This window comes from Lagopus leucura, unplaced genomic scaffold (assembly GCF_019238085.1).
Source record: "Lagopus leucura isolate 7727_CA_CO unplaced genomic scaffold, USGS_WTPT01 Super-Scaffold_100016, whole genome shotgun sequence".
NCBI lineage: Eukaryota > Metazoa > Chordata > Aves > Galliformes > Phasianidae > Lagopus > Lagopus leucura.
Genome location: NW_024962270.1, coordinates 9,127,899 through 9,153,795, shown reverse-complemented (window position 1 = coordinate 9,153,795; position 25,897 = coordinate 9,127,899). Strand labels below are relative to the sequence as shown.

General features: G+C 46.4%; 2 protein-coding genes across 10 annotated transcripts in view; both read left to right on the top strand.

The window, feature by feature from the left end:
- Window positions 1-5,294, top strand: part of ZNF185 (zinc finger protein 185 with LIM domain) — a 46,139-nt gene extending 40,845 nt beyond the window's left edge. For 7 of the 8 annotated variants that reach the window (XM_042876791.1, XM_042876790.1, XM_042876797.1 and 4 more), the window contains 5 exons: window positions 217-285; window positions 1,726-1,806; window positions 2,162-2,264; window positions 2,779-2,877; window positions 3,591-5,294. In XM_042876791.1, the coding sequence (XP_042732725.1) occupies window positions 217-285; window positions 1,726-1,806; window positions 2,162-2,264; window positions 2,779-2,877 (352 nt within the window). In that variant the 3' untranslated portion in view covers window positions 3,591-5,294. The remainder of the gene's footprint in view (window positions 1-216; window positions 286-1,725; window positions 1,807-2,161; window positions 2,265-2,778; window positions 2,878-3,590) is intronic. The other variant, XM_042876794.1, reaches the window with a different exon arrangement.
- Window positions 5,295-5,600: 306 nt separating this feature from the next.
- LOC122182989 (SLAIN motif-containing protein-like) lies at window positions 5,601-24,577 on the top strand. 2 transcript variants are annotated; one of them, XM_042876691.1, is made up of 9 exons: window positions 5,601-5,658; window positions 7,122-7,849; window positions 13,792-13,928; window positions 15,782-15,931; window positions 18,443-18,583; window positions 20,103-20,420; window positions 21,405-21,542; window positions 21,699-22,011; window positions 23,439-24,577. In XM_042876691.1, the coding sequence occupies exons 2-9, from the start codon at window positions 7,140-7,142 to the stop codon at window positions 23,503-23,505; spliced, it is 1,974 nt and encodes a 657-aa protein (XP_042732625.1). In that variant the 5' UTR covers window positions 5,601-5,658; window positions 7,122-7,139; the 3' UTR covers window positions 23,506-24,577. The 2 variants fall into 2 exon arrangements, with proteins under 2 accessions (XP_042732625.1, XP_042732626.1); XM_042876692.1 differs by lacking the exon at window positions 5,601-5,658 and adding an exon at window positions 6,111-6,128.
- Window positions 24,578-25,897: the final 1,320 nt, after the last annotated feature.

Below are 25,897 nucleotides of genomic sequence, written 5' to 3'. Positions count from 1 at the left end.
CGATTTGTTTTGGTGGGTTAATTAGAGGGCATATTAGCTGTTATTTAGCAAGAATGCTTGATATTCAGTATTTGTTGGAGAACAACAGCATCTCACTCCTTTTTCATGCACACAGTACGTGTCCATGTGCACACATGTGGTCCCTTGCTCTGTCTCTCATTAGTTTCAGCCTTTTATAATGCAAATGCATCTCATTCTGCTTCCATCTATTCCTAGAAAAGGGGTCCTCTTTGTGAAGGAGTACGTGAACAGCAGTGAGCTATCAGCCTCCCCTCGCTATGGCAGGTATGAGGAGTGTCCAGAGACAGTCAGTCATGTGTCTATATACAAGTGCAAAACAAACAGCATATGACTTTGCCAGCTAACACGCACCAGGCGAGGTCCCGAGCTGGAACCATTAGCACTGTGTCAGCATGGCGCTGTGCCTGAGCTAATTAGCCCTGGAGGGATTATTACATTGGGTGGGCAAAGAGTTTTACTAAGACAGCAATACTGCTTTGGAGACCCAGAGAGATCTCACTACAATGCTGCAGTGTGCTGCCTTGTCCCACTGCAGTGACAGGAGGACCTGTGTCCTGTAAGTCCTTGTGGAGGGGTTAAACTCCCGTGCTAGGTGAGGTCAGCCTGTGAGAGATGATAGTAAAAACACTTCACTGCAGTTCCTAAGGCTGCACATTTGGCACTGTCAGGCTTCATTGCACATTGATGCACAGAAACAAAAAGTCTGGGATTGGTGAGGAAATGCGGGGTTTGTGGGATCTCACTCAAAGAGTCTTATGAGAAGATGCCACTCTGAGGCTAAAATCTTCATTCCTTTGTTCTGCTCACAGGTAAATAAGTTGCAGATTGACACCCATATGACTGAGAGCAGCATTTGGTTCTGGATGTGCCCTGCTTACACTGACGTGGCGGCCAGTTAATGCCACATTCACTGCCTCCCTGCTGCCATTTATCCTCCCCAGTGCTGTGTTGGCATTGCTGTGGGAGCTGATTACAGACTCCATAAATCTCTAGCCTTTCCTGCAAAAGCAGATCTCAGCAGCCAAAGATGAGCATGTTGCTGTGCCATCTAAAAACCTCAGGCGAACTGGGGACAGAGAGCCAACACTCAGCTAGGTGAGAGCAAGGATGTGCTTCTTGCCTTTCCCTGGCTAGCAAGGAGTAAGTGGGTGGCAGCATGTGGTTGGAAGCAGAATGGAGGAGGGATCTATCCCTCTTCTCCATGCTTGTGCCACCTCCCTTAGCCTTAGGTTCATAGGGGCCCCATTTCTGGGTACTTCCCCAGTTTCCCAGCCATGCTGCCCACATCCTGCCTCTCTGTGTTGACAGCAGCATCCAGACACATTTCTCAGAGCTCTGACATGCAGTGCAGTGGCGGTGCAGTGGCCCCCAGATATTTTATTTTCTGCCCCTTTGGCCTATCTTTGGAGGCACCTGTTCTATGCAAATCTGTTTGGACCTCTGGGAGCAACACTGTGGGTCTGGCCCACCCATGGCTGTGATATGGAACTAGGGGCAGGATATGGCCACCCTTCACAGAGTGTGGAGTGCAAAGATGGAGGTACTGCTGCTTACAGTTTCACCTTGGAAGGACCAGCCTTTTCTCCAAGGAGCAGGCAGCTGGGACACTGCAGTTAGAATTTTAAGATTAATCATTAATGATTCCATCTGCAGTGTTCCTCCCATGTATAATTGTCAAGTGCTGACATTTTCTTCTGTCTCTAGTGGCAGCCTTGTGGATTTGACCGATTTGGAGAGAGGAACCTACAGCCACCACAGCTACGTGTCCAGTGCTCCCCTGCAGAGGTAGGGGAGTTTGGGGCAGTGTAGGGGTTTTGGTACACTGCTGAAAAGAAATGACTAAGACTTTTGCAGTATTGGTATGCATTTGGTGAAATCATAGCATGAAATTTAAGTCATCTTCAGAAAACACAGTGACACTGACTTAAAGCTCTGTACTGCCCTGCTGTTCTCATCTCTGCATCCCTGGGTTATCACGTTTCCATATTGTCACTTGGGACTGTCAAATACATGTAGAAGCAGGAATCTGGAGTGGAGCAGTGCTGGTGTTAAGAAACCTCTTTACCAGCGATGAGACAAGAAACTATTTGTGTTACAGAGGCACCATGGTGCAGAAATTTACTTTTCTGTTCTTTCAAAGGTCCAGTGAACCTGTTTGTACTTACTGCAGCCGTGAGATCCGAGACTGCCCTAAGATCATAATAGAGCACCTTAACATCTACTGCCATGAATACTGCTTCAGGGTAAAAAAAGCTTAAGTGTTGATGGCCTTCTCTGTGCTGCTGTGAAACAGAGTGGTGGGAGGTGGTGCAAATTCTGAAGCTTTGTTCAACTTATATAGGCTATGCTAAATGCTTGCATCCACATTGGAGCAAAAAATGATGCAGACACAAATGTTGGTTGTGTCCTCAGATTTTCATTTCACGTAAATGCACATAAGTTGTCATCTAGTAGATAGCAGCACCCCCTTCCCTCACGTCTCTGTGTTAGACTTACTGCTTTGTGGTCTTTTCTCCCCAGTGTGGGCTGGCTGAATCTCTCAAACTGTAGAGCCTGTGGAAGTGGTGGGTGTTAATGAAGGAAGCCTGCAGTGCCAGTTGTCTGTTAGAAGGATGTTTAGTCTCAAAAGTCACTGCTTTGGCGTCTTCATCCTTCCAAAAATGGAACAGAGACTGTCCATTTATCTGTCCCCATCACACTAACGTCAGCACATGGTGCATTGGTTACTGTTCAACCATCCTGTTGTCTCTTTGGCAGTGTGGAATTTGCCACAAAGCAATGGGAGATCTTCTGGATAAAATATTCATCCACCGGGATATTGTCCACTGTGACAAGTGCTACGAGAAACTCTTCTAGGTGAGTCCTCCTGTATGATGTCAGCACACAGGACTGGATGAGAGAGCTCATGCAGTGTTTACTGAGTGAAGAGCGTTTAATCCTCAAAATCACTGAATTTTTCAGTGGGGTTTTTAGAGGGAAGTTGTGAGCCTTGTTACAAAAGTAGCTAGAAATATGTTCCAGCTGGCGCCAGGGGTCAGAACCTGGGGTTACAGTGTGACAGACAGAATGTTCTAGCCCCACTCCCAGAAGCAAGCAGAAGACTGGCTGATTTGAGAGACAAATATCCCTCAGAGGTGGAGAGTCCACTCTGAGGCTACAGTTCTCTCTCCTGTCCTGGTCTAACCTGCTTTATTTAAAGCACTGGGAAAATAAAGAGTTGTACATTCTGTTGAGAAAGTAACAAGGAATTAGGCTAGGTAGCTTTTTGTTTTATGTGATAGTCTGGATGGGGTTCGTATCGACACAATGGCAATTGGAAACTGCCAGTGCACTGAAATTATGATGAGATGCCTCCTTTCCTTCCTCTACCTTGTGATGGAGGGAGGAAGGAACGAGGCACCTGCCTCACCATGTACATGGCTGCTTTGTTCATCTCTTAATGCAATGTGACTAGCTAGTCGTCTTCTTCATCCCCTTCCTGCATGTTCATCTGCTCCACTGACCTTTGTAATGCTGTGTTTTGTGTGCTGCTCAGCTCCTGTGTTCACCTTCTCTTTATTTGCTTGCAGGGTTTTGCAAAGCTGGAGAAAGCAGCCAGTGGAAAGTCCTCAGCAGCACATATCTGAATATATCTACTGTTTCCTGACTGGCTAAGATAGCAGAATTCCTGCTTCCCTTTTCTGCAAATTATTTTCCCTCTCACTGCCTCATCACAATGAATGAGTTTAACATCTGCTAGCTTATGCTGTCAGCTGCATGCAAGACAAGTGCCAATGTTAACAAGATAAGGCAGTGTCATCTATAAAAGATAGGTGGGCTGATTTTCCAGAGTTGCTGAGCCCCTCTACCTGTCTTTAACTTCATTAAGATTCCAGATAGCTCCTGTGCTGGAAACCAGGCAGAGCTCCTTAGGTCTATTTAATTTAATTGCAAGAAACCTTTTTTGATTATTTTTTTTTCATTTCTGCAATCAGGTTGCAGCTTAGTGCATGTCAGCTGGCACAAAGCAAGCAGCTATAAGAAGTGTTAAACACCACATTTGGATTCTTGGGAGGGTTTGAATTTAGATCCTAGCAAAGCCTATTTCTGCTTCTTTCACCCCCCAAATTCTGCCTAGAAAAAGCTTCTGCCTGATTTCAGCTTGCTTTCCATGGCCTTTCAGGAGCACTCGCAGACTCACTCCACTTTTTAGTGTGTCAGCTTTAATTTCCCTTCTCTCCCTACTCCCTGGTGAATTCCTCCAGCAGTTAGTGTGTCTGCTGTCTGTTGGGGAAGATAAACTACCAAGTGAAAGAGTGTTCACTTGGCCTCTGATGGTAGGTGTCCAGTGGCCATAAACACGTGCCAGAGAATCAGTATCTCAGTTGGCTCTCCTGACAAGGATCACTGCTTAACTGAAATCTGATTTTTCCCCCATCTCCAAGGCTTGCTGCAATGCCCCTTTTATTGCTGTAACTTATTTACATCACAAATGCTCACTCACAAAACTGACCTTCTAGCAGGTGCTGTACATACTAAAAGTCAGAGCTGCATAATTTTAGCCCTTAGTTCAGATGCTGAGAGATTAGGAGAGTTGAACACTGGAAGCTGGAAGCTCTGTGCCTTAGATGTACGGCTCTGAATGTGCCTACAGGGTTACTTTTCTCTCTTTTAAAGCATTAGGAATGTTTGCAAAACACCAGTTCTGTAGTAGCTCTTACATGCCAACAGGGGATGGCAAAAGCTCTAAGCAGACTATTGTAAGACAGGTAATTCTTTATGCTCTTAGTGATGGAAGCTGGCATGCATGCAAAAGCTTAGCAAGTTAGTGTTTCTACAGCACCAATGCTCCATAGCTTTATTTTAGGCCACAACCATTTATTTAAGCAGACTGTAAGCATGACCTTAAAAGCACTCCAGGAGGGGAACTCCAGCTGAAATGGTAACAGCCCAGCTACCAGCAAGCTTCAGAGCCAGACCTGAAAGCCTGATGGGGAATCCTGACGCTCCGTTCTACACACAGGAGGAGGCCCAACAACAGCAGAGAGTGTGGGCTGCCTCCATTTCTGTGTTATTAGGATGTTAGGAGATGGTAAGAGGCCTGCGGATACGGATGGCCTTTGAGAAGCTGATCTGTGGAAGTGCTGTATTTGGCAATAGCTGGTGGCTTTGTGGCCTTCTGGGGAGCAGGTTCACCCGCTGTGCGTTCTGCACCACCTCCTTGGCGCTGTGCGGTCCCGTAGCAATGATGTAACATCAGCACACACCTCTAATAAAGCCACGGCTCGCCTGCATCTCAAGTGCCATTCACTGTTTTCGCGTGGAACCACCCAAGCACACACGAAGGCCCCAAGAAGCGCTGCTCGCCGCCACGGAAGCGGCCCCCCGCGCTGGAGCCCAGCCGCGGCCCCGTCCTCCATCCCCCCGAGGGAACCCCGTTAGGGGCCGCAGGACGGCGCGTGCACGCCGGGATCCCCGCGGGGGCCGCGGCCGCGCGCTCCCTTCAATCCCGCGCTCCTCTCAGCCCCGCGCACGCGCGCCGGCGGAGGGCAGGGGGCGTGGCCGAGGCCCGAATGCGCGCGCGGCGGCGGCGCCCTTCTCCCGCCCGGCAGCGGGGCTCCGTCCGTCGCCGGAGGAAGGAGCGGCGGCGGCCCGCAGGTACGTGCGAGGGGGCGGGAGGGGAGCGGCGTCGGAGCCTCGGGCTCGGCCGGGCCGGGCCCGGTTCCGTTCGGTTGGGTAGGACCGGCCCGCGCCCCGGCTTGTCGCGGCGGCCCCTCCCCGCGGCGCCGGTTCCCCGCGCCCCCTCGGTCCCCCGCCGGCGGCGCCCGGCTGTCCCGCTGAGCGGCGCTTCGCCGCAGGGTCGGTCGGTCCGTCACGGCGTTCGGCGCGGACCGGTTTGTCTCCCGCCGCTCCCTTTGTCAGCCGGGCGGCGCGGGGCCGCGTGCTGCGGTGGCAGCGGCGTGTCAGCCCGTGCAGCCCTGCGGTCCGGGCTGTGCGGGACTCGCTCCGTGCGAGCTCCTCTGGTAGCTGGGGCTTTTCGGGGAGGAGTCGGTTCGGAAACGTATCGAGACCGAGGGCTCTCGTGGATCGGCGGGGAAGGGGGAAATCGCTGTTCACTCAGTCGCTCGGTGCGTGAAGCTGAACGCGGCACCTCGTGGCTTCCGCGGAGCACGAGCGCGTCCGCAGCTTGAGCCGAGCCTCTGGCACGCTCCCCGGCCGGCACAGCCGATCGAAGAGATGGCTTCCCCCTGTAAAACTTACCGGGATACCCAATCCGTGCTGCGATTTGCTTACCCGTGGTTTTGTTGCTGTGTTGGCATCAGAGCAGTTGCCTCCGTCTCGGCTTGCAGCGGCAGAACGTGCCGGTAAAATAGCGGCGGTGCTGAGCTCCGTTCGGCTCCTGTCCGTAGGCATCGCTGGGAGCAGCTCTGTGTCGGCTCACCGCTGTGTCTGCAAACGTCGCGTGTGTGTATGTGTGTGTGTGTTTCTGCAGGGGAAACCTGGGAGCGAACAAAGGCTGTTTTTGCCGCTTGCTTCGTGCTGTCATTATCTGACGTCAGTACTTTGCTAATTGTGCTTCCTGACTTTGCTCGTTCGGTGTTTTTCTCGTGTGTTTCATTTGTAAACAGATGGAAGCTGAACTGCTGTGCGTGATTAAATTGGCGTCCTTTTATCTGCTCTGATTTGCAGCAGAGCACTTACACATCCGAGCTGGATAAAATAATTAGTGCGTGTGTTTAAAGGTGTTATGTTCTAGGATCATAGAGTCATCGAATGGCCTGGGTTGAAAGGGATCACAATGACCATCTAGTTTCAACCCCCTGCTATGTGCAGGGATGCCAACCACCAGACCAGGCTGCCCAGAGCCACATCCAGCCTGGCCTTAAATCCCCCCAGGGACAGGGCATCCACAGCCTCCTTGGAGAACTTGTTCCAGTGCGTCACCACCCTCCATGTGAAAAACTTCCTCCTAAAAGGCGTTCATTTGTTCTTTTTTGCTAGGTTTTTCAATTCAGTTTGCTTATTCTTATGAAAGTTGACATTTTTTGGTGTTCAAGTCACATTTCTTTGCAATACTGCGCACGTTTCTGTAGGCTTGACGTGTTTTTCCTGTCTCGCAGCGAAGCGGTGTGTCTCAGATGATGGTGGTTCCTGGGAGCGCCCCGCTCATACAGCAGGACCGTGCTCTGGAGCCTGACGTGGGGCGAGGGCCGACGCAGAGCTCCGCCATGGGCCCTGGCACAGAGCCTGTGCCCGGCGAGGTGGGCCCGGAGCTGGAGGAGGTGCGGAAGCTGCAGGAGCTGGTGAGGAGGCTGGAGATCCAGAACCAGCACCTGAGGACGAGGAGTCGCAGGAGTGTGGTTGGCACAGCGCTGCAGAGCGAGATGCGCGCCGGCGTGGATAACCACGACTCTGGGCTCAACGGGATGGAAATCAACAACAGCATCAACGCGATGGCCGAGAAGCAAGAATTGCAAATCATGGCAGATCTGCACAGCAAATTGAGCAAAATCCGAAAAGAGGAGGGGGAGAACAACTGCTTCAAAAAGGACATAGGCGCCCAAACACAGTACGGTTGCCTCAGTGCCCCTGGGGAGCTGTCGTCTGACATGTGTAAGGTGGAGATGAAGACTGATGATAACGTGAGGTGTTCGCCATGTGTGGATAGGAGTAATAGCACGGAGCTGATGGGGAACCTGGTCATTGCAGGTACTGAGCCCACGGTTAAAACAAGCCAACAAAATCCCAACAAAAAATGTGGAGATATAGAAAGCCTTTTGAATAACATGGCTCTGGATGAAGTGAAAGTGCTGGAACTTGAGAACTGCAATGAAGAAGAAGATAGCTGGTATGTATTTTGAAACTTTGGTAATAGGTAGGGTTTGCAGTGCCGCAGTGAGTTCCAATGGTTAAACATGCAATCTTTATTATAAGATATCATGTGGTTCCTACAGACCGCTTTGATTTCAGCAGCAAGAATGCAACTTCATTATTGATTGTTCTCATTTTAAGACCACTGTTCCGGAACGTTTTTTCCCCTAAATGTGTTGAGCTATAAGGCTGAACTTTTCCCCTTTAAGCTGCTGAAGCATGCGTATAAAAATTCCTTTCCCTGTTAATGTCTTTATGGATAACGCAGTGAATTTTTAATCTTTTTATGCATAAGCATCAGATGCTGTATTTAAATAAGGATTTGGTAATACAGCCAGCTCAGAACGCTGGGAAGCTGCCTTTTGGTAGAATCTAAGATGACAATACGCTTCCATTTCCTGAACCTGGTTTCTTTGCAGTTAGCTGGTTTCTTTTGTTCACAGACGTCTTCTGAAACAGATCAATGATGTAATCCTTAACTGCCCTCACTCTGTGGGACTCTGCCAGCTGCCTCGGTTAGAGCCTGTTTGATAAACCAGCAGATGAATTTCCAGTGCCCTGCCAAAGCTAGCTGAAGTTTGAGAGTAATTCCTTCTTGTGCAGAAGCTGCGGTGTAAGGATTTACCCAGAGTTCTGAAAATTAAGAGTTTGTTAGGATAGCCTCAGGGATCTGCAAATTGTGTCTCCAGCTTATTCAGCTGGAGGTGAATCTGGCAATGAAGACAGCATTCCTCATTGGTTGCTAAAAAAATTTGTTAGCTCTTTTGAGGATAATCTTTTGTTTGTAGATGGAATAGAGCTCGGTAACTTAATGATGTCAGCTCAAATCTGAATTGCAAATTTTACTCAAAACCAGGCGAAAGCATTTTTCTGATGTCATGATGAGGGAAGACTTATTTTCAGCATCAGTTTTGGAAAGGAATGTGTTAAGTTAGAAGTGCTCTTCTAAATCGATGAATGTGGTTTTTCTCCTGGGCGGTCAGAACTCGGTTGTCTTGACAAAGAAAGCAGGCACAGCTGGAGATCTGTCCAGGCAGCAAATGCTGGGCAGTGCAGCCATTGAGTTGGTTGATCTTTTCTTGAGTTGGTGGCTTATGTTCTTCTCTATCGAGTGTGAAAGTGGGAGCTAGTGTATATAAAGTCAGTAGTGAAGGTCTGTGCTTATTGCTGAATATCTCACATTCTCCTCTTATGAACATCTCGTGCACTGGCAGATCCGCACAGGGTCCTGTCAGCAGGAGCCAGATAGCGGTGGGTCTGTGGGCTTTTTTTATTTAAAGAGAAAACCCCAAATGCTTTACGGATTTAGGAGCAACTTTAATAAGGTGGCTTTGCTGATTGGTGGGATTTTGCACAGCCTGGACAGCAGCAATAACCAGACATGTCAGGCAGTGCATTAGTCAGAGTGAGCAGCTTACTGTATTGTTATTTTGGCAGTCAATTAAAATATTATACGTGAGGAAAGAAGCTGCAGCTGCGATTGAAGCGCATCGTGTATACGTGGGTATTTCTGACTTTGGGCAGTATCTGGGAAGCTGACGGTGGCTTTGCATTCTCCCTTCCCTACCACAGCTGTACCAGCACTGTCCTTCTGGCCGCCCCACCTTCCCATAACAGCAGGGCATCGGCAGGGCTGGCCTTGTGTAACATACAGACGGGTGGGACGGGTGAAACATGAGGTAGGGCGCTGCACACCGTGACTGTAACTCAGTACTGCTGGGTCTCTGTCCCTTGACTTGTTTCCTCAGGTCGCTTTCTCAAATAGCTGTTCAAAATTGTAAATCTCCCCGAAGCCAATCCAGCAGCCGTGGGCATCGTGTGCTGCTGGCTGCGTTGGGCCCTGCCCCGTATTGGTTTCCAGCCCGCTCCTCATTCTGCACGTCAGCTCCCCAGCTGTGGGAGGGCAGAGGGGAGCTACCAGATAGGCAGGCAAATTCTGCCTTGTTTTCATCCCTGCCGGCTCTCCGTGCGTAACGGCTGCGTTGTGTTTTGTCTGTGAACGGAGCTCGTTGTTCTTCACGCCATGGTTTGTGTTGGGCATTTTGTTATGTGTTCCCATGCTGCCTGTTCTGTGCTTTGCAAATGGTCCCTCGCTTTTCCAATGTGATTGGAATTGCAGTAGGATAATTCGGATTCCAGCCACCCCTGAAACACAAAGCATTCCTGTGAGTGTGACTTTGCACAAAAGGGAGAAACAAATGGTAGAAGTATTGAAGAGGTCAGACTTCACAGAATCACAGAATTGTAGGGGTTGGAAGGGACCTCCAGAGATCATCGAGTCCAACCCCCCTGCCTAAGCAGGTTCCCTACACCAGGTAGCACAGGTAGGCATCCAGGCAGGTCTTGAACATCTTGAACAACTTCACTCTTTCTGCTTTCTGGATTGGGCTATTTCTACCCCTGCCCCTTTTGACCCATGTTTTTCCATTGCTGGAATGAGTAGCAACGCCTCCTCCATGCATCCATTCATTCAGCCATCAGGATGAAGAACAAGTGTAAGATGGGCCTTTGGGCAGTCTTCCTAGCATGTTCTTCTGGGAACCCCTGTGTGGCTGTTATGTCTGCGCCTCGCAGGGTTTTCATTCCCCAGATCCTGAATTTCAGCTGAAAACGGGCTGTGCCTTTCGCTCCGTGCTGTCTCCTGTTTGAGTGGGGGTGTTGTTGTCAGCTGCTTTCACATCACAGAGCCATGGGAGAGCTCTGGGAGACGTTCCCTCCAATGGAGGTGTGATTCCCGTGCAGAGTTCAGGTGTTGCACCAACTCAGTGCCCTGGGGACAGGGCTGGGGGAGAACTACAGTCGCTCAGTACGTTCCAGAGGCCGTGCAGTAGTTCTGTGATCCTTCTTTGCCAAAAAGTGCGTGAGTTAGCAGCAGGAACTTGCAAGCTTTTCAGACTTGAGAAAAGCTGCTGGGGTACTTTTAGCTGTATCAGTTGCCTCTATTGCATTAACACGTTGATGACTTAGAAACATTTCCCCTTGCCTGGCTTGTTTTAACAACGCGATGTGCCTTTGCTTAGCTGCAGGAAGCCGTTCTGATGGCGGCTGTGCTGTCTGCTCTCATGCACTGCCACGGCACAAGGACAGATGTGCTGCATGAGAGCTGCAGGAGCTGCTCGGTGCCGTGGCGGTGCTGTAGTGCAGTGCTCACAGCATCCCGCGCTGCCTTGCAGACTCACGTCAGGACATTAAGCTAACACAGCGTTCAGAGCTGCTTTGCCTTGGTGCCTCGATTTTCGGTGTTTTGACCAGCAGATACTCACCAGACAGACACAAAGAAGCAGTGCCTCTTCTGGGATTCGCTACGCAGTGTTAGTTTCTCTCTGCAGATGCTGTTTTTTGGGAATGAAAGCTCACACTGCGAATTGAGCTGTTTTGTGCGAGGACTTTTCTCCTTTCCTTTCCTGTTTCTCTTCTCTCAACACCTGGACAGTGTTTTTTCACTGCTGTTATTGGCATTTCTGTTCGGCAGCAGTGTTAGGGTTGGTGCTGGAACAGTAGAAGCACAGTGCTAGGTCTGAATCTCCAAAGGCTGTCATGGAAAGGAGCAGAACGTGAGTGCCTTGAATTACACGTGATATAGAGAAATTTAGGTGTACCCTAGAAGGTGCACTGATATCTCCATTGTTCTGAATGTATTTAGCTACCTCAGGTTCTCCTTGCATCCCAGATGGCTATCGTGTGTAGCATATTTGGAACAGCTACAGCTGGTGCTGCTGCAGGTGATGTGTAATAAACCAGGTGTGTTGTAACAACTGAGATTCATTTTGTTTCTGATTTAACTTGGAAATCAATTGGTCACAGCTCTTTCTGCAGTCTTAATTCTCATCTTGCAGTCTGCATTTGGACTGGTGTAAATGCTCTGTATGGCTCTGACCTTAATGTGCAATCACTGCTGGCTTGCCTTCTTGTAATTGAACTGATGTGTTGCCAAAGTGTGAGGAAGCTTTCATAGCAAAGTGTGCAATTTCAGAAGGTTGCCATAATGGTATTTCTGAGATTCTTGAGGCTGTTCTTTAAGGTGGTACATTCAAAATCAGCTGAGAGTGGTTATTAGCTTCATCCATCCTCCTGCAAAGCAAACCCCAGGAGAAAAATCTCTGGAGGATTTTCTCCTTTTAGTGAGCTAGCATGTGCAAATATTGCATATTGTGAATTGTGCAGAATCTCACACTGTGCTGGCTGCACAACTAAGTGCCTTCCCCTTACCAAAGGTGCACTTCACAGCATACTTCATATGGAACAGGAAAACGTGGGCAGTAATGAGGAGGAACTAAGCATGCATTGCCCAAGGATTTCTTTATAGGCACAGAAAATCTCATTGATATTTGATGAATTACACAGCAAATCCTGATATATCAAACTGTGCCTATTTGCTCAGTGTCCCTTTCTGAGTTTTGTGTTGGGCTTTGCAACTTATGGCCTTCCCAGAGCTGCTAAAAAGGAAAAGAGCAAAACTGATACTGAAATCAAGCCAGGATTCCTCAGAAGACATCTATAAATTGCCTGGCAGTGCTCTGAAAAATGGAGTTGTCCTTACTTAATTGAGTTTAGTTAATTTATAAGTGAGACCATCTGTGGCCAATAGAGCTGTCAGCTGAGGAATGAGCCCTTGGCTGCCTGCAGGATGGGCTGCTCTGCTCTGCTCCAGTGCCATCATTCTCAGCTGCTGTGCTCCTGGGGAGAAGCATCACGACGAGGAACCTCTGAGGAGGAGCGGAGCAGCGTGAGGACTTCCCAAAGTGGAGCAAGGTTGTCTCCCATAATCTAAAATAAGCAGGGAGCAGTGTGACCTGCCCTGCCCTAAGGAGGCTGCTGGCCTCTTTTTATGCTGCTTTTTCAGTCTGAACTGTGAAATAAACCCAGGGAGAGAGCTCTTCTTTCTCTTTTATTCAGTCAGAGCAGTTGTAATGCCTGCTTGGTACACAGACAGCAAGATCTGCTTTTGAGGTCTGTCATAAAAGACAGTGCTGTACATACAGGAATCTTTGTGTTGACGTTTCTCAGCATTTCCTTTGTCGATGGCAAAGTAGCTTTTGGAGTTGTTTTTATTTTGTATGTGGTTTTATGTAAAGTTTGGTACAGACAAACTCCTGGGTGAGCCGTGGCTGCACAGACTGAATTAGGGCTATTTGGGTGGCACTCTGATGGTGAAGTCAGTGTGTGTGCAGGCGTGCAGGGAGCTCACCTCATGGCATTTCGGGAGAGAAGTTGTGTGCTTCCGAAATGGTTCAGGTGCTGCTTTACAGGTTATCAGCTGTAAGTCATCCAAGACCGTAAGCTGATTAAATCTGGTTATACATAAGGCTCATCCTGTTTGTATGTGCAAAATGATGCTAGGTACATTACAGCTGTCAGAAGCTTAGCCTACAAAAGAAAAGTTGGTATACTCCAAGTTCTACTTTCTAATTACTCAAAGGTCTCTAAAGCTTTTAATTAAATGGTTTTTCCCAGTACAGAGCTGTGCCTTTTTTGTGTGCATGTGTGTTTAAACAAACAAACCATTAAAAGCAGTTAGGCTGCTAAAAGAAGATGAAGAAGATGGAATTAGCTCCTCACCCTTACCAGCTTTTGTCATCTCATTCACACATGTTTTTTGGGTGGGAGAGCTGAAGGAAGGGGTGACAGATGATGGCCAGCAAGCCAAATGGAAATGGGTGCTCAACAACTTAGTTTCAGCAGTAGTTTAGCATGCTAGGCTTGAACCTTGCCTTTTGGCAGCTGTGCACGTATTTCTCTGTGAAGCAGTCTCTAAATTAGAGTTCAGCAGCCATGCCGATCAATTTGCTTTCCGGGTCACAGTTTGCAATTTAATCTTTTCCCTCTTAGTTGGGATAACTTTTCTGTCGCTTCTGTAAGTGCTTCTCCTGAGGTTGGTGTGTGAGTTAATTAACGAGCGTTGTTCCTGTCCTCCCAAAGGCTGTATGTGTCCCCGAGGAAATCTGTTGTCCATCAGAAGACAGGCTCGCCTTTGCTGTGGTGCCGGCAGGTGCTGGACAATCCCTGCCCTGAGACAGAAACCGCCTGCCGGACTCTCATCAGCAGGCTGGACCAAGGTATGTAAACCATGAGCATTGCAGCTTTCATTTCCACCTGCCTGCTTTCTATCCTTGAGGAGCAATAAAATAAGAGACGCGAAGTCTGCGGTCACCTCACTGCAGGATATCTGTGGAGGCGGCACGCTGGGTTGTTGTGCTCTTGCTGTGTGTTTGTACAGCACTGCGTGACACCCTATCAGCTGGTGAAGGTAAGAGTTTGTTCTGTAAACAGTGCCGTGTTGATTACAAGTGATAGACTGCACAGCCTCGCTCTTGTGTCTTGCCTCCGTGCTTCTTTTTATGTACAAACCCTAAAACCACTGAAAGACATTTCAGTTTTCAAACTCCTAACTGAGGCCCATTGATACTTAGAGACCTTGAATATAAAAACTTGTAGGAAAAAGTGTGGTTTTGGGGTGATTATATTAAATCTATCATTAAAGCTTTCTTTTCTATGTAAAAAGTTCTAGTATGGCTGAGTGTTTCCAGTGCTGATCACTTTTGCTTTCTCTTACGTTATTACCTGGGTAAAATAGTTGTCTGATGCTAAGAACTTATGATAAAGAAGTATTAAAATCTGTAACTTGAAGAAATGGTGTGAGTTGGGCACATTCTTTCCTCCAGTTTTACCATCCCCTAAAATGGGGTGCACAGATGTTTCCCAGAGCACAGAAGGCTCAATCCCATGTTCTCTGTAAAAGCTCTTGGAATGGATGCATAGTTTACCCCATTACACAGGGGAGGAGGTTGTTTCATTCACGTGTCTGTAGTACATCACCTGGAAAACATCTGGTGGGTAATCCCACCTTTGTCTTTTCACATATGCTCCTGGTTTGAATTTAAAGTTGCACTGAGCTGAATCACAGATAACCAAGGCACTGATGGGGCTAAAGAGAACAAATAACACATCTCTGCGTTGTACATCTTTCTCTACCATACAGCTTTCCTGTACAGGCAGCTGCTTAGCCTTGAAATTCCTGATTTAAGATAACTGACCACTGTTTGTTCTCAAACTTCATTTGCTTCTATAAGACATCTGCACTTAACAATTTAAATGAGGGCTCATTTGATTAACTCTTTGCTTCCTCACTGAAATGTGTTGGGCTTTATTGGCAGACCCTCTCCTTTTTAACTAAAACAGTTAATATTTGTTAGCAGAGGGGAACCTACAGCTGCTCATATAGTGAACCCTCATTGATTTTCCTTGCTACTGTTCTCCTCATTGCGAGGGTGTGGTGGGCAATTGGAAACGTGCAGATCACATAGAGAATCATTACCTGAGTGTTGCAGCTGCACATTTCCACATTCAGTGAGCATGGACGTGCCCAGCTCTGCTGCCTGCCTTTGGGAGTGTTTCTGTAACTCGCATGCAAGTGTCTGCACTGAATGAATGTTTCAGAATGGCTGTTTTTCACACTCATTTGCTCTCCTTTTAATCTAAAGTCACTGTCTTTTATGGTTTGATGTTTTTGATTCTATCGTTAGGAATTCAAAATAAAACATAAAGCTCAGTGATGCTCTTTAAAAGGAAGGTGTAACAGTGATGGGTGTTTATGAAAACAGCCGCCTTCGAAGACCAGCACTGAAACTTGCAGGAACGTGGAACATCTTCAAAGCAGAGTTTGTCAGAAGTTATTCCTGGAGTTCTTCAAATGTGTCAGAACAAAGCAGAGGGGAGAGGAGGCCAAGGGAAGGGCTGCTGTGATGCTGCCTGTGCCTTCTGCCTGCTGCCAGCAGGAAGCCTCAGTCCAAGCCCGTCTTCTACGACATTTAATAATCTTGTTTGACCTTATGCCTTTCTTTATCTTTTACTGTTTGTTTTGAAACACAATTTGATAACCTTTGTGGCTTTTCTGTATTTTTCCTTCTAGCCAGTAGATGGAAAAACCTGTATTGCAGTCCTCTGGCCTCACCAAGTGCACATAATTTGAATACAGAGACAGGCTCCTGTAGCAATGCACTAAACTCTCCTGGGCATCTCAAATCGACTAACAAAGCACTACTAACCTGTGGCAGCTCAGGTATGGCATGACAGTAGAGCAGTGCAACCTGTGGTGTTTAAAATGCAAGGAGTGTTACTAATGGACACAGGGAAAAACTGTCAAGAGCTGTAAGTCCACCCATGGGGTTTTCTCACTTTAATTTGCTTTCTTACCCAGATTTCATCTATTATGTGGGAGAAAACCTCCTTGCATGCTAAATGTCTTGTAGCTATATTGTGGTTTTGTTTTTAGAGCGTTTAATATATTTTTAAACTGACCCACTTTGGTCTTGAATAATGTTATGGTATGTAGGTAATAGTTATATAAAGTAACTTGGATTCTGGTTGGGTTTGTGTGTGTGTGTTTTATTTTCTAAAGCTTACGAAGCTTCTTTTGAAAATATTGGTTAATGTGGGCGACAAAAAAAGAAGCCTTGTGCTTTGTTAGAGAAGGCACAGCTTCCAGGGCAAGTCTTCATATGGGGTGAGTGAACAACTAAAGGCAAACAGCAAAAGCTCTCCATCAGACTTAGTTGTGTTTGGGGTAGGATTTCCTAACTCAGAGGCAACTCCAACAAAATTCCTGTTGAAAGGCTGCATTGGCTATAATAACAAAGCTTCTCCTCAATGCCTTGGCCTCTAGGCTGCATTTGCTTGTAAGCTGCTGCCTGAAGGGTCCATGTAGGCTCTGTCAAGGAGCGTCATTTATCCTGATGCAGTTCACGGTCTGTTTAAGTCCAAAAGCTTTGCCTGTTGGCTCCTTATCAAAAGAATCTTCCTTGTTTTTTCTTCTCTTTCCCTTTGTGGGATCACTATATCCTAATTTGCATGTTTAAAAACAAAGCATGTTAACAGATTCAGGCTTGAAACTTGATGTTGAACAAACCTTTTTTGAAACAACGCAATGCCTTGCAGATGTGTTTTCCCAGCTGCAGGAGATCTGCTGTAAATAGAAATGAACGTTGGCCTCTGTTTTGTAAACAGAAGGATGCACTTGCACCTGGTTATGTTCACAAGTTGAAATCTGTGGGGAAAAAGCTCTAAATCAATTTCTTTTATCTGTACTAAAAGAAAGGTTCACTTGTCTTTCTTGTGAGGTTGGTTGGTATCAGGAAACTTGGATTTTTTTTCCTGGCAGTTTTTGTACACGCAGTGTGTGTACTCCACTTTCAAAGAGCTCAGTGTTGGCCCGGTATTGCTCCTGCTTTTGCCATAGGGAGCTGTTCTGGTGGGCACTCAAAGTTCCTCCTGTCACATTCTGCCTTAACCCCACATCTCTCACTCATTTATTTTTTTTTTACTAATGTTGTTTTGTCAGCAGAATGAAACACTTGAAAGGCAGTTGATGAATGATTCTTACAGTCTATAAAATTGTTCTTAATTTCTTCTTCCCCATCTTCTTTCTTACTGGAGGTGATTTTTCTGCGCTTCTGTTGCCACCGAGCGTTTCCAAATAATATCAGCGCCTAAATTTGAACTCTGCCAACTGTTCCAAGCTGTACCATGCAAAGCAGTGGTATGGAACTGATACAAGTTGAGTCTGTTATCCTTCTCCTGGCTTTGAACTGATGCTCAGCACTCAGAGCTCTGTCGTTAGCTGTTCCTTGCATCAGAGCATCGGCCTTCCTCTTTTAATCAGAGTGAAGTATTTCTGCAGCACCTGAAGTTCTTCATTATACTGCATCCCACAGGTGCAACCCTCAGTAGTAAGTTCAGTCTCAGTGCTGGAGTGCCTTGCTTTGGAGGGCATCACGTATTGTGCCATGCACACACAGCCCTTATGCCACAGTTACTTTTCTGCTTCTGCATCTGTGAGCATCTTCAAACTGGAGTGCTAGCAGGTAGCATTCTGCACATGATGATGGTTTTTTACATCGTTGTTCTGAAGGAAAATTATCTGTTCCTCTTTCTCGTGCCTGACGTATGGAAAACTTCACTGGGAGAAAGATCCTTCCAGTTTGGTTTTTGTAAAGGTTTCGTCGCCTGTTCTGTCTTGCACTGTGAGAGCGTAGTTAATGATTAGAGGAAGGAAACAGATAAACCTCAAGGATGAGGAAGAGGTAACCCTGCATAAACTGTGCTTTACAGAAGCAATGTGTGGGACTGATTTTTGAGGTACCGCAGTGTGAAAGCCTCTTGGATCCCTTTTGTCCTTCGGTTGCCAGCTGACACCCTGGCAGACACATCCTGCAACTTCTGCTTAATATCTAGATCAGCAGGTGTCCCTTTCTCAAAACAGGCAGAAAGAATGAATACTGACCTTAGAAAAACTATTTGTAAGCTCAGACTTAGCAGTAACATCTATGTTGCCTTCTGTCCAGAAGGTGGCAAATTTCTCCCTACCCAATGACCATCTGCCTCCTTAGAACTGCAGGTTAAAAAGCTGAGCAGGGTATTCTCATGTCACTGCTAACTTCTTCATTATTTCCATCAGACCTCAGTTTTGTAACTGCACTGGTTGTTAGTACAGGGATAAATGCTCTTCTGCTCAACCTTGTTTTGTATGCGGATGCCTGAATGCTTCTTCTGTTCTTCCTTTTCCCTCTTACAGGTTACTTAAGCATGCATTCTGCACTGAGCTCACAGTCATCTGTGGACAGCGAGCTGAGCACATCTGATGACTCCATCTCCATGGGATATAAGCTGCAGGACTTGACTGATGTCCAGGTTATGGCACGCCTTCAGGAAGAAAGTACGTGACAGCCATTTCCTTTGTGGTACAGTCTTAGAATTGTAGAGAAAAGTAGGTGCATTTCAGCTGTTCTTCTCTTCCCCCCACAACAAAAGGGTTTAATAGATCATTTGGAATGTTTGTGTTTTGCTAGGGCTTCCTTTCAAAAGTCCACAGCCACAAATTTCCACTTAGAACTTAGCAGTGGTGCAGCATTCTCAAGATTAAACCTCCTAGAGCAGAGGATGGTCATGAAGATATTATCCAAAGCCCCCACTGTGTTAAACATACCAGCAGCCTTCTGCCTTCAAACTGTTCTATCCCAGCTGCCTCTCAAATACAGGTGGTGTTTTGTGAGTGTTTCAGGGCAGTGGCAGCAGCTGCCTGCAGTTACTGGTCTGGTTGCTGTTACCTTGCTTAGCCAACAGGAGCAGCCGTGCAGCTGCAGCGTGTGTAGGTTTGGGGAAGTGTTCCAACTGAAAAAATAACCCAGCTAAGTGTTTCCCTTGTAAGTTTATTTCTTTTTGGAGCGAAGTTGCCTGACTGCAGTCTGAAATCACATTGGAAGCTGGCTGGAGCGCTCAACGTTACAAGCTGTGTTTGCTGCTGTGTTGAGTCAAACCCAGAGTTTGGAAGTACTAAAACTGAAAGAGCTGAAATTACAATTTAAATTAAAATGCTCAGAGATGGCTCTGCAAACTCAACCAGGCATAAAGCATCTGTGTTGCAGCGTGGGGGGATTTCAGGGCCCATTAAATCATTGGTTGGAATTTCTGTTGACCTCAGTGGGATTTGAATAAGGTCCTAATTGAAGATTGAGGTGGAACAAAGCAGTTGGATCTGTTGGCCTCTGCAAATTCATCATTAGATTCACAAGAAATAAGAATGAAGTTCTGTTTTCCTTCCAATGAGCGCTTTTTGTAGAGAGAAAAGAAGTTTTTCAGAATGTGAACTGGCTCATTTTTTTTTAAAAGTCCCTTCAACCAGTTTGCTAAGTGTGTTACTGGTAAGAAGTGGTTGTGTTTGGGTAGGCAGGAAAGCTTCTATAAGGGCACCAGTTGGGTGAGGAGCTACAAGGAAGCCAGGCAGAGGCAGACAATGAGAAGCAGGTATTTATTTGCTTGCAAGGCGAAAGTTCAGATCTGTGCTTCAACCTGTTGCAATGCAGGTGGGTGCACATTAATTGCACTAAAATATTCATGCTGTAAATTAGACTCATGTATGTATTTTACCTAACAGCTTGTATAGTAATGCGCACTCTGGAAGTGTTGCTACTCGTGTATGTGACACAAGGAGTAATTTGGGTCATTTTGAATATTAACCCTTCGCTCTGACAACACAGTACTGATATAGGTGACGCTATTCCAGCTTAGAGATCCAATATGCTGAGAACATCTTTGCTAAGATAGTTAAATCAGCCCAGGCCTCCTTCCGAAGTGAGATGAGCAGAATCGTGGCTTCTGACGTAGCGCTGCACGCAGGTGGGGAGATTTTGCTGTGAGGTGGGATGACGTGGAGCTGCATTACCACCCCCCTGCAGGTCTCCGCCAGGACTGCGCCTCCAGCTCAGCGTCCGTATCGCGCCGCAGCTCCAGCGCCTCCCTGCACTCCCTGCGCAGGGGTACCTACAGCGACCAGGAGTTCGACACCTACAGCCTGGAGGACGAGGACGATTACGACTGTTCCCTGTCGTACCGCAGTGCTCACAGATACTCACCGTCTCCGCTCAGCTCCCCCAGATGTCAGTCCCCTTCTTCCAGTGCAGACTATAGCAGGGCCTCCGCCTCTCGTATCCGTCCCCCGCGGAGATCTGTGCAAAGCCCGATGCAGGACCGGCTGAAGTATGGCAGCAGTGAAGGTGAGCCGGTCGTGAGCTTTTGACATTGGGTAATTAAAACGTGTGTCTGTTTTGCTTGGATAACAGAACTATTTGGAATCGTTTTTTTCCTGCCAGGGCCACTAGTCATACTAGTTTTCTGTATTTTAATGGCACAGTTATGTTAATGGAAGGGAAAAACAATCTTGAAGAGCCTGATGATAGAATCATAGAATCACTCAGGTTGGAAAAAACCTTAAAGATCATCGAGTCTAACCATGACCAATTACTCTAACTAACAATCTGCTGTTAAATCGTGTCCCTGAGCACCACATCCAGATGGATTTTGAACATATCCAGGGATGGTGACTCAACCACCTCCCTGGGCAGCCTATTCCAGTGCTTAACAACCCTTTCTGCAAAGAAGTTTCCTGATATCCAACCTAAACTTACCCTGGTGCAACTTGAGGCCATTTCCCCTAGTCCTGCCACCTGTCACCAGTGAGAAGGGACCAACCTCACTCTCCCTGTAAGCACCTTTCAGATATTGGAAGAGAGCAACAGTGTCTCCCCCTCAGCCTCCTCTTCCCCAGACTAAACAACCCCAGTTCTTTCAGTCTCTCCTCATATTGCATATTTTCCAAGCCCTTCACAAGCCTTGTTGCCCTTCCTTGGACCTGCTCCAGCCTCCCTGTGTCCTTTCTGTATTGAGGTGCCCAGAACTGAGCATAGTGCTTGAGGTGAGGCCTCACCAGTGCCAAGTACAGGGGCAGGATTGCTTCCCTAGACCTGTTCACCACTCCATTCCTGATACAAGCCAGGATGCCATTGGCCTTCTTGGCCACCTGGGCACACTGCTTTTGAAGTGTTCATTTCAAGAACTGCTGTTTATTGGGAATAGTCGATTGGAATTAATTACACACCTGTCTACCTTAAGTGCATGGATTTTTCTAGGAGTAGTCCATACTGTTACACATCTTGGTTGCTACCAGAAGCAGCCAATGGTGAACTTGCTCTTGATTTCAGAGGAGATGCGCCACAGCATGCCCAACCTGGCCAGGACGAGCCTTCGAGCTTTGGAGTCTGTGAGAAGCAGTCGCAGCTTGGAGTCGGATCTGCAGGTGCCCAGCAGTCGACTTTCAAGAATTCAGCAACCATCAGCAAGTCAGTGCAGCACTTCTACACACTGCTGTAGTGGATATCGTTTGGTTTTTTCTTTTTCTGTTTAAAACTTCCTGACAAACACGGAGGCCCTTAAGAGGCCCGGTACCCTGCTGTGTTCTTAAAATACTGAGCTGTTATTTCTCATTCTGTTTCTAGGTCTGGCTCCCAGTAAGCTCAGGTATTCCTCCAGTGCTGGCCAGTCTCCCCTAACAGTGCGACAACCAATGAAAGCTGGGTCATGCACAAACTCTCTATTAACACCCAGGCAGCCGGTGAAAGCTTGCAGTTACACAGCTCCTGTCAGCGGAGTTCGAAAGCCACAGGCATCTTCCCTTAGCACAGGCCCTTCCAGTGGCAGTTCCACTTCTAGAAGCTTGGTCACTGTGGCAAAAAATGCACCCCTGAAAGCACGCACATCTGTTGGAGGAACTTCAGTGCCCAAGAGCAAGCTGACGCCGCCGTCCAAGAGGTAAGACTTCAAGCCTTGCAGGCTTCAATCCCTGCCTTTATTGTGCAGATTAGAAACTTTTTAATAGAGCAGTACTCATTTTGGATTTCTTTTAAGAGAGCCATAAGCATAGAGTTGAGGCAGAGCTACTAATTATATCTCCTAAGCCATTTGATTGGGAAATGGTTGAATTGTGGGCTCAACTTTATTTGTGCAAGAGATGAACATTATGGCATGTTTTTATTTGGTGCATACCTCTGGCTTTAGGAAGGAAAGCGTCTTCCCAAAATACTTCCCAAAATGAACTCTCTTTACTGGGAATATCATAATCTTCCTGAATGACTGACTTTGCCTCCATCTTTAGCTAGGACAGTTTCCAAGGCCCAGTGAGTTTGTAGAAGAATCTGAAAAGTAGGTATAATAGACATATACTTAGGACAAACCCTGGTTATTTGTCCTGTGTCATTAAAATAACTTCATACCCTTTTCAAAAGCTTGAAAGCAGAACCCAAAGTATCCCTGACCCGTAATTTGTGTCCTTGTTGCACAAGGAACTGATTGAGAGGCTGTATTTTAACTCAGTATGATGCAATTGGATTGTTTTGAACAATTATTCCTAACTCTTTAAATATTTAAGTATCCAATCATAAAACTAAACAGTGGATATCTGAGGTCTGTAGATAGTCTAAAGCAACTGCTCCTTAGTCAGAGCATAAACCCTTTAAGGAATAAAGCAGCCTTTAAAATGGTTGTACCAACTATATGCACGGAGTGCTTTGTGCCATTAGAGCTAAGTGTTCTCTTATTCCATCATCCCCAGCCATCTGCTGTACTCCCACGTATGGCAAATCCCCTACCAAATTGCCAAAAGCTACTTTTTCTTTTTACAGCTATTTGCAGTGCAGTTTTAATGTAAACTTTTAATGGGAAATTAAGCTGATTCTACATCAGATGGTTGGGCTGGATGATCTTGTAGGTCTTTTCCAACCTTGGTGATCTATGATTCAGATTGATAAGCAATATTGCATTGTGACTTTCTGATGTGTAGATATCCTTTGTAGCCTTAAGTTAACCCATATTGTATCTACTTTAAAACAAAACACAGTAAGTGCTTAACTTGTAGCAGTACTCTGCATACAGCCTGATGCTATTTCATGTATTTAGCCACTCTTGCCAGAAAAATGTATTTATTCTGACTCTGGCATGAGAAAAGACTCACAATAGTGTTCATAATGTAGCACAGCAGGTTAAATATGTCATTGCTGAAGTAGCTGCAGATCTGGGGGGAGAGGCTGCTGCATTTTACCTGAGGCGGGCAGGTGCTGATGTTGTCCTAAGGCAGCTGCTGCAAAAGCCCAGTGCAAGCTGAAGCCTCAAACACATTCCTGTGCAATCAATGGAAACGTTGTTTCTTGTAGCTGTGAGTGATTCTTTGTCTCCCAAACCAGATTTCTTCAATCAGCAAAAACCACGCCAAGCACTGTGGACGATTCCTGGAAGGAAGGGTGTTACTGACACAACCCAAAACGCCGATGCACTGCCAAACACCTCTGTGAAGCAGAACCCCAGCTGGCTGGGCTTGAGAACGTTATTTTAAAACAATATTCTATTTGAGAGACCCATGGCATTGGGACTGGTGTATATAGAGCTCCTCTCCTCTTGAATGCAAACTATCCTTGCCTTCCAGCACTCTGGCACAAGCCTGTCCTCTGAGCAGTACTGTGCTCCAAACACATTGCTGAAATGAGTCTTCATACGAGGACCGAAAAGAGCCTTATTTCATAGTAACCTCTAATTGCAGCCCTTCGGAAGGCCTGTCACAAAAAACAACTTCTTAGGACCTGCTCCTCAGGATGCTTGCCATAACAAGGCTGCCAGGTGTCCTGCTTGGGCCACACAGCAGCTTTCAGCAGCTGCTAGGGCACGTTTCACAACAGTGGCAGGGGGAGACTAGAAATAGCTGTATAGGTGTTAGAAGTAAGACTTTTTAACTTCAACCTGGTGTACTCTAATATTTGTTTGAAACAACTTTTTTTTTTTAACTTCTGTATAGTATGTATTTCTGCTAATTTTTATTGTGTGTTCTAGGAGACAAAGCAGGTTTTTATAACTGTAGTCTACTTTGAGCTGTTGTATTCAAGCGTGTGCATCACAGTTCACAAGTGAAGGAGCAGTACACAATATTTGTGTGGGTTTGCAAGCAGCCAGTTGCAGGGACAGGGGATGCTCTTTGGAAACTGCTGTTTGTCACCATCTTCGTATCTCAGAGGAAGCTAACAAACACCAGTAACAGGTAAACTCTTTAAAAGATAGCTCCCCTGACTGATTTGACTTGAAGCGTTGCCCTTAGGTCTTTCAGCTCGCCCCTAACTGCCCTCCTTTTTGTAGAAGAGTTTTTCTACCATCTCTTTGGCTATGAAGCATTCTGTTTCAACATCCTTTTCCTCAGCAAGTGCTGCAGGCTCTGACTCCTGTCTTAGTACACAAAATATGCACTGATAGCAACATTCTCCCTGCCATCAATGTGATTTTGATAGTGTAGTTTAATAAAATGTTATGGTGCTGAAATAGATCTGCCTTACTCAAACAGTGAGCCTCTCTGAGTGTTTTTGTGCTAGGAACGAGGCTGCAGAAGTCTCCTTCAGTCTTTCATCTCCATCAAGAGACTTCCACTGGAGACCTGCTTACATAGGCAGAGCTTTGTGATGTAAGTATTGCTATTTATCTTTCAGCTCCTTGGATTTCATAAGAATGAAGTAGTTTTACCAAAGGAAAACAAGTCACAGCATTCAGTTCATGTCTTCTATAGAAGGGGCCTCAGCAAAATAAAGTATGTGAGGCAATACTTGCAACTTGGAAGCCATTTAGGCTTTGCAGTGACCTCTTTGCAGTGTTTGCTTTAAAAAAGATAGTTGTATTAAATTCATGAGCTCCAGACTAGTCTCATGTATGTGTTCCACTACTGAACAGTTAGTGCACCTGGAAGATAATGCTGGCACAGAACTGACTGCACTATAAGCTGACTTTTCTGTGTAAGGGGATGAGAGAAGAGTTACACAGGAGCAGCCTTTGGCAGGTGTGTAAACATTGAGACCACAGTTATTACCTCTTGAAAGAGATACCTGCAAGCTAATGAGAACTGAAGTAACAGCAGTTCTTTTTGTTACACTATTAGCTGAATACCATAATTCCCCTGAAGCTGAAACAACCCCCTTCCACTTTAGAACAACTGCTAAACCCTGGGGGAAGGAAAAAAAAAAAAAGATACCCCTGTAAGTCTTGAAACCAATTCCAGCCAGTGAAAGGACAAAAAGGAAGGCTCAGGTAACTGCTCATAACATGAGAAGACAGACAGATGTGACTGAGTTCTGCTCCTTCTCCCAACTTCCCTCCCTGTCACGTGTTGAAGTGCCTGAGATGACCATTAGCAGACAAAGAGGCTTCTCCCTGCTCCATGCTAAAGCCCTGAAGGTTGCTAGTGCTGTCTTGAAGCTTTTCCTTCATGCAGAAGGTTCTTAAACACTTCTGCCTGGTGGAAGAGATGGAAACTCACTGTACTGAGCTCGCCTTTCTGTGCACTGGCACAGTAAATAAGAGACTAGCACCATTTCAGTTAGACTTTTCTATTGTTGGAGGGTTTTATTATGGTCTGTACATCAAAGGTAGGAACATGTCTGCATTTTCCATGCAGGACATTTTTCTGCAGTCTCTGAAATTGAGACAGCTGCTACTATTCAATCAGATACTTGAGGAAAAGTAAAGCTTTCTGAAGAAGTGAAAGTGTTTAAATATTTCAACATTATATCCTAGTTAAATCTTACCAGGCATGTGATATTGTTTCTATGAGATGTACACAACAAACTGCTGCTGTAGGCATTTCTACACAGACCTCAGGCTAACACAGAAG

Bases quoted from the DNA above. Each gene is read 5' to 3' on its own strand.
- LOC122182989 (XM_042876691.1), top strand. From the start codon at position 7,140: ATGATGGTGGTTCCTGGGAGCGCCCCGCTCATACAGCAGGACCGTGCT. The intron at 18,584-20,102 runs GTACGTGACAGC...ACCCCCCTGCAG, and splicing joins GGCACGCCTTCAGGAAGAAA to GTCTCCGCCAGGACTGCGCC. The intron at 22,012-23,438 runs GTAAGACTTCAA...CTCCCAAACCAG, and splicing joins CTGACGCCGCCGTCCAAGAG to ATTTCTTCAATCAGCAAAAA.